The 6,423-nt window shown below is 31.9% G+C and overlaps 1 protein-coding gene across 2 annotated transcripts; it reads right to left on the bottom strand.

Moving 5' to 3' along the window:
- Positions 1 to 960: 960 nt before the first annotated feature.
- Positions 961 to 5,288, bottom strand: LOC120083819. Of its 2 annotated transcripts, XM_039039704.1 has the most exons (4): positions 4,828 to 5,286; positions 3,876 to 3,988; positions 1,941 to 2,045; positions 961 to 1,735 (listed from the first exon to the last, which is right to left on the bottom strand). In XM_039039704.1, exons 1-4 carry the CDS (start codon positions 5,135 to 5,137, stop codon positions 1,076 to 1,078), a joined length of 1,188 nt encoding a protein of 395 aa, XP_038895632.1. In that variant the 5' UTR covers positions 5,138 to 5,286; the 3' UTR covers positions 961 to 1,075. The 2 variants fall into 2 exon arrangements, with proteins under 2 accessions (XP_038895632.1, XP_038895633.1); XM_039039705.1 differs by lacking the exon at positions 1,941 to 2,045 and having other exon boundaries at positions 4,828 to 5,288.
- Positions 5,289 to 6,423: the final 1,135 nt, after the last annotated feature.

Genomic DNA, 6,423 nt, shown 5'->3' on the forward strand with positions numbered 1-6,423 from the left:
ATGTTGATACATTCCACTCTTATCACTCACATAAAAAAATCATTAAAATATTTTAAAAAAAGAAACAACAGAAATCTGTCACATGTCAAATTATGGCGGGACAATTTGGTGGGATGCACAAAAGTAGGTGCTACCTAGGATGCACCTAAAATAATATATATAATATATATATATATTGTTAAAAAATGAGACGTAAAAGTTATTTAATTCCCGTTTTGTTACAATAAAACTATTTCAGTACTAATATTCTTGAACTATCATATTTTGTAAATACAAATAATATATATATATATATATATATATATATACATGCTAGATTTTAAGTTACATTATTATCTATCCATTTGATCAGCTTGGGATGTACAAATATTGTTGAAAATGCAAAAAATGCTTACGATTAGACTAAATATGATCATTGATTGAGGGTGTATTTGGGGTTGCAAGGGATAAAAGTGATTATAAAAATATGATCAATCTGCAGAGTTAATAAGTTTGTATTTAAGATGTATTGTTATTCATTTGAAGTTAAAAAGTTTGTATTTGAGATGTAAAGTTGGGTTATTAAGTCAGAGGTATCTAGTGTAGTCTTTTGTTTTAAAAAATATGATTTTATGATAGTTATTTTGTTCGCTTAACTTTTTGTGTTAACCCTTCAATTGTACATATATTTTATGATGATTATTTTGGGTGTGTTTTAATAAGTTATGATGACTCTTAACCTAGAGGATGGGAAATGATCTAACATTAATAGAATGCTATGTTTTACCTCATAGAATATTAATAAATTAAAATTAAAATTATGATTATTTTCTTGTATTTTGTCAGTACATTTATTTTTGCTATTTTTCGATCATTTCATTTGCGATTAATTCCAACAATATTGATAATGGTTTATTATGATTTTTTTTTTTTTTTAAAAAAAAAAGTTAAAGTGAAGATATAATTTTATAAGTATGTATATTAAAATAATGGTAACCTCTGGCTTAAAAGAAATGAAACAGTAACTATGGCACATACTAAATTATCACACATCAAATTAGGTTACATGGGTGAGAACTTTGTTTACTAACAGAGCTCAAATTGAATCAAGCCAAGAATCAAAATCATCATTTGGAATGGAGTTGGTTCCAGAATGAGGTGAAAGAGATTGGATCTGACTGTTGACAGGCTTTTCTTTATGAGATATTAGATAGGATGTATCTTGAAGCAATTCATCCAAGGCATCATCAAGTTCTGCAGCAACGGGCGCCTTCTTTGTTGAATATGAACCTTTATTTGGAAGGTGAGGAGAAGCTTTAAACACTTCATCTATGCGAGACGAGCTACTCGCAGCAGCGGTGTTTAGGTCTATTGTATCACTAAATGAGCTCAGAAGCATATCCAATTCGGCTTCTGCAGTTGTTGCTTCGAGCTTTAAGACTTTTTCGTTTGGATTTCCAGTCGTGAACTTTGTGTTAGATTGTTCTGTATACTTTGGTGCCTTAGTTTGGCTAGATATATCCAACTCAATTGGATGGGCATTATAATGGACTTGATTCGACAAAGTTGGCGATGGATTGAAGGTTGGATCTTGATGGATACTTCCAAAGTACCTAGATGTCGCATCTCGAACTCCATTTTCAATGTTTACTTTCTCTGTGACAGATGAAATTTCAATATTTCTTGCTTCCCTTTGACACTCAGATGTTTGCATCTGAGATGACAGCTGGTCGCATACCGTCTTTTCATCTGCAAGCTGTAGCAAGGGAAAAAAACAGTGCCTATAATTCAAATTCAGAGCAATTTGACTTTCAAGGACTACATGCTAACATCTAAATTATGAAGAAAGAAGAGCATTTGTAAATGATGATTTAAGAGGCTAACAATTCACTTGAGGTATTTAAAGTTCAGTCCTAACAAAAGTTTATAGTCCATCCAAGAGTGGAACACATCAGGCGTACCAGTTCTGATGTTAATATATCTTCCTCAATAAAGAGCCTCTGTGCTACATTTAATTTTTGAAGTTGATCTGCTAATGTGTGCAAATTCAATGAAAGAAATGATGCCTGCAAAATGGAAAAAAAAATCCAAGTTTCCATAAAAAAAAAAAAAAAAAAAAAAAAAAAAAAAAAAAGGGTAGAACAGAACTATGAAGTGTTATAATAAGAAAAAGAGAGAGAGATGAGAGAGGGGTGAATTTTGAAATCAGTATATTATAGGGTAGAGGAATCTTCAGAAGACTAAGAATGGAACTTGGCCACCCCCCTCCTTCCATCTATTGAATGGATTAAATTGAATTTAAGGGGCCATTCGACCCACTAAGTGGAATTAATAAGTCCAAGGTTAATATGTTGGAGGTAGTAATTTGTGTTTGGGGTGTAGAATTGTAAGATTGAATTCTTCAATAACTATGAAAAGTAGATTAAGATAGTAAAATGGAGTTACTTGGTAAATGAGAAAAGAAGAGATAGAAGGGAAGATTGAGTTCCTTGGTAAATGTGAAAAGTATAAAAAAAAATAAAAAAGAAAAAAGAAAAAATGGAGTTACTCAATAAATGTGCAAGTTTGACAGTATTTACTATTTAAGTTGGGTTACTTACACCAACTTAATAAGTTGGTAGGCCAAACGGCCCCTAATAGAACATTCCTTCAAAGATCACAAAGCAATGATTTGGACCAACATCATTTGTGCGATTTTATCAAAGACTTGTGAGGAAAGAAATAATCAGATCTTCAACAACAGCTCAGAGTCCAGAACATATTATTGTTTCATTCATCAATAAAATTGTTTCTTATCAAGCTAGAGAAATTGTAGAACAGTTAACACTTAACAGATACATTGCCAAAGCCATGATTGAAAGGAGATTATAAAAGCAATTGTCAAATGGCATGTCAGGAACGGAACAAATAGTCATACAAATATCTTTTGGTCCCATGAAACAAATGAAATAACAACTCCAAATGGCTGTAAGGAATTGATTGTGCTTCAAAGGAAAAAGCAAAACATGAGAAGGTGTAAAATGTTATAATAGCATATACTTCAAAAGTTCTTCTCGAACACAGTACGATTCATATTTAAGATTCTATGTTCAAGTTCTATTCTTTTTTAATATAAACAACTGCTTCCATTGGGGAAAAATGAAAGAATACAAGGCATACAAAAATCCAATTCCATAAAACCCCATTTGTGGTCAGGTTCTCCAATATAGACCATAAATGGTTTTCATGAATTAGAGAGTATGTCTAACCCCCACAGTTCAAATCAACACATGTCCCAATCTAGCCCCCCACAGTTCAAATCAACACAGGTCCCAAAAACTTGAGCTACTAGACTACTTTCAATGTTTTAAAAAGCTAAAGACTTACATCTTTGTTGAACCATAAGAGGCATAAGCCTATGTGAAAATGCAATGAGGCTTAAAATCTCTATGCCTCGTCTAATAGTTTGAAAAATAATAGTAATTTGTCTCATTCTTAAAAGTTATAAAGATTGAGTTGTGACAATTTGAACTATTACTACTTTTCCTATCCTAAGAACATTGAAGACCAAATTTTTTTAGTATAAATCAGTCCTATTCATGACAATAGTAGTGAAGTTAAAGATATCCTTTTAGAATTTTTTATTAAGTGAAAATTGTGGTGGTAAATTCTTTTTTCTTTTTTTTTTTTTTTTCTTTTTTTTTAACACTTTTATACGACCATCATATTTAGCAGTACTCAATCATACCAATTTAGGATTTGTAAAATGTTTTTTTATTCAATTTAAGACATACGCCTTATACCGCCTTGCCTCTTCAAGAGGAAAAGCCTCAAGGTCACCTTTAGTCTTTTATAACATTGACTACTTTATATTATTCTCAACAATTCAAAAAATAATAATAATAATGACTGCTTACCTCAGGAATTGCAGTGCCTGTTTCATCCACAATGAAACTGTCATCTTCAATCCAGGACAAAAGGCCTTCCCCCCTCGCTGCAAGCATAGCGGACCCTCCATCACTTAACTCTCCTGTTAGATTATGCATATAAGTCTTCGAATATAATAAAGAAACAACAGAATAATAAGAGAGTAATAGGAAAGATGCTCTCAAGGCAGAGACCATACAAACCAAATACCATAATAACAACATAATAAAGGGACTAAAATAAAAATAACAGAAGTCTCTGAAATAATCACAAAAATATCCTAGCACTTCCTATCAAACTCTTCATTCTTGATATTGAAATACTATAACCAACACTAGTTGAATTGAAGCTATCAAAACATAGAAACACAATCCTCTTTTATATGTTCAACAGAGGTTTAACCATAGTATTAAATTTCTATTTAACATGTCGATATTTCCATCAATATTTATACGTTTCCATGAATTCAACATTGACATGAGGGGTGAACTAATATTTCCATTGTATTGTAGATTTGTATTAATTTTTTTTGAATATTTTGTTTTTATAATTTGTCTAGAAATAGCCATCGAAGTCCATTTTATCAATAATCAAAATTTCCATTAAATTAAGACTTCGACATTTCCAAGTTTAAACCTTGGGTTTAACCAACCCATTAAAGATGGTGGAAAATAAATGATTATGTCATAATGTATAGAAAGAAACCGAATTTTTAGTTGGCTCTTCAACCATCTTCTTCTTATTCTCTGCAATAAACAGTGTGCCAATTCAACCCCACCTCAGAACATCAATTACAGTAACCCTACAATCAACCAAACTGACTAAGACATACATTTTTTACGTCCAAGAATAGCACATTCGTATGTTCATATCAGACTTAAATTTAATGAAAGAAAAAATTGACCAAATTATAACAATTCAAAAGAGAAAAGGCGGACTCACTCGGAAGAACATCATCCATAGAAGTAATACACGACTGCATCTGCGATCGAGCCTCGGCAATCAAGTGCCGGTAATCAGCCCCTTTACTCTTGGGCAAAATAAGATCGTGAACAGTCGCCTCATCCTCACCGGTTTCTTCCCCGTAACGATCCCAATTTGAGAGAAGGTTAGGGGCAGCCTGGGAGAGTAGATTTGGCTTGGCTAGTGGCTTTCGGGATTCATTCGGTTTCTGCTTCTGATTTGAATGCGATTTCTTGCTATGATGTTGAGAGTGAGCTCTTTTTGATTTTGCTAAAGCTTTTGCATCCATGATTTGGATTGTCGAATTCAAAGGCTCTACTATGAAACCGTAATCTATGGTATTGAACAAAGGAGAGGAATCGAGATTCCTAAACCTACCATGTGTATCAATCGGATGAAATCTATGAGGGTTTGTCGTGTAAATCAAATGAAAAGAAGTTTTATTGAATAATGAATCAAAAATTGTAGAACAGAGAGAGGGATTGGTAAATTGACGTTTTTGACCCCTCCAACAAACTTTAATTTTTGAAAATTAGACCGTTTTCAAAAACTTGTTTTTCTGACACTTTGACCATAAAAATGATATGGTGTACCTAAGAAAACGAGAAATTTGTACGAATGACCCAATTTTTAAGTTCAAAATGTCTAATGACCTATTTTTAAAAGATAATGTCAATTGACCCTCTACTTTACCTCATCACGATATGAGATTACAAAAATGCCCCTCTAGTCTATATAAGTGCACTCAAACTCAATGGTCGTCCCACTCCGCTCAAAATTATCGTGCAAGTATCGTTCAACCTCGCTCTGCAAAACCATCGTTCATCTACTGTCGCAATCGAAATTCTCTATTGAGTTAGTGAATTTAATTTTTGTCTTCCATGTTGTGTTACGTCTGTTTAGACATTTTAGACCCAAAAATTAGGTCATTTAACATTTTGAACCTAAAAAATTGGATTATTCGTACAAATTTTCCTAAGAAAACTTAGCATGGTTAATTATTATTTTTTTTTCGCTTTTCACCTTATTAAATTCAATCAACCTTAGCTTTTTTACCTATCATCAACCACCAATATAAATGTTTTAACAAAAAAAAATTACTTTTGAAAAAAATGTTCTTATTATTGCTTTTGAAAAAACAAATGTTTGACTTTTCTACCCAGGATTTATATAAATAGCATTACAGAGAATGAAAGGGGAATGTTTTTCTTTCTTTCTTTTTTTTTTTTTTTTGCATGGATTTGAGGGGGCATGATGTGCATGGTTTTGCATGTCGATGTGTATGATTTTGCATTATTATTGTTATAGACATAAATTGCACTTATTTAACTTTTCTTAAACTCTTAGTATAGATCACCAATTCACATGTATGCACCTCCATCCAAAATCAATAAAAAACAGTTCAATATCCTATTTGAATTTACTCCAAATCAATAAAAAAATCGAATCGAACCAAATATAATTATAAATAATAATTAATGATAATCTTGAACCCCACACCTGATACCAATTTTAGTAAACCCACTACCCATTTCTCTCTCCATTCATCATGTCATGTCTTTACCTATAACTAGA

Source organism: Benincasa hispida, chromosome 8, assembly GCF_009727055.1.
Source record: "Benincasa hispida cultivar B227 chromosome 8, ASM972705v1, whole genome shotgun sequence".
Lineage (NCBI taxonomy): Eukaryota > Viridiplantae > Streptophyta > Magnoliopsida > Cucurbitales > Cucurbitaceae > Benincasa > Benincasa hispida.

Excerpts from the sequence above, each read along its gene's own strand:
- LOC120083819 (XM_039039704.1), bottom strand. The coding sequence starts at position 5,137 with ATGGATGCAAAAGCTTTAGCAAAATCAAAAAGAGCTCACTCTCAACAT. Across the intron at positions 2,046-3,875 it reads CAGGCACTGCAATTCCTGAG|GCATCATTTCTTTCATTGAA; the intron begins GTAAGCAGTCAT and ends TCCATTTTGCAG. Across the intron at positions 1,736-1,940 it reads ATATATTAACATCAGAACTG|CTTGCAGATGAAAAGACGGT; the intron begins GTACGCCTGATG and ends CCCTTGCTACAG.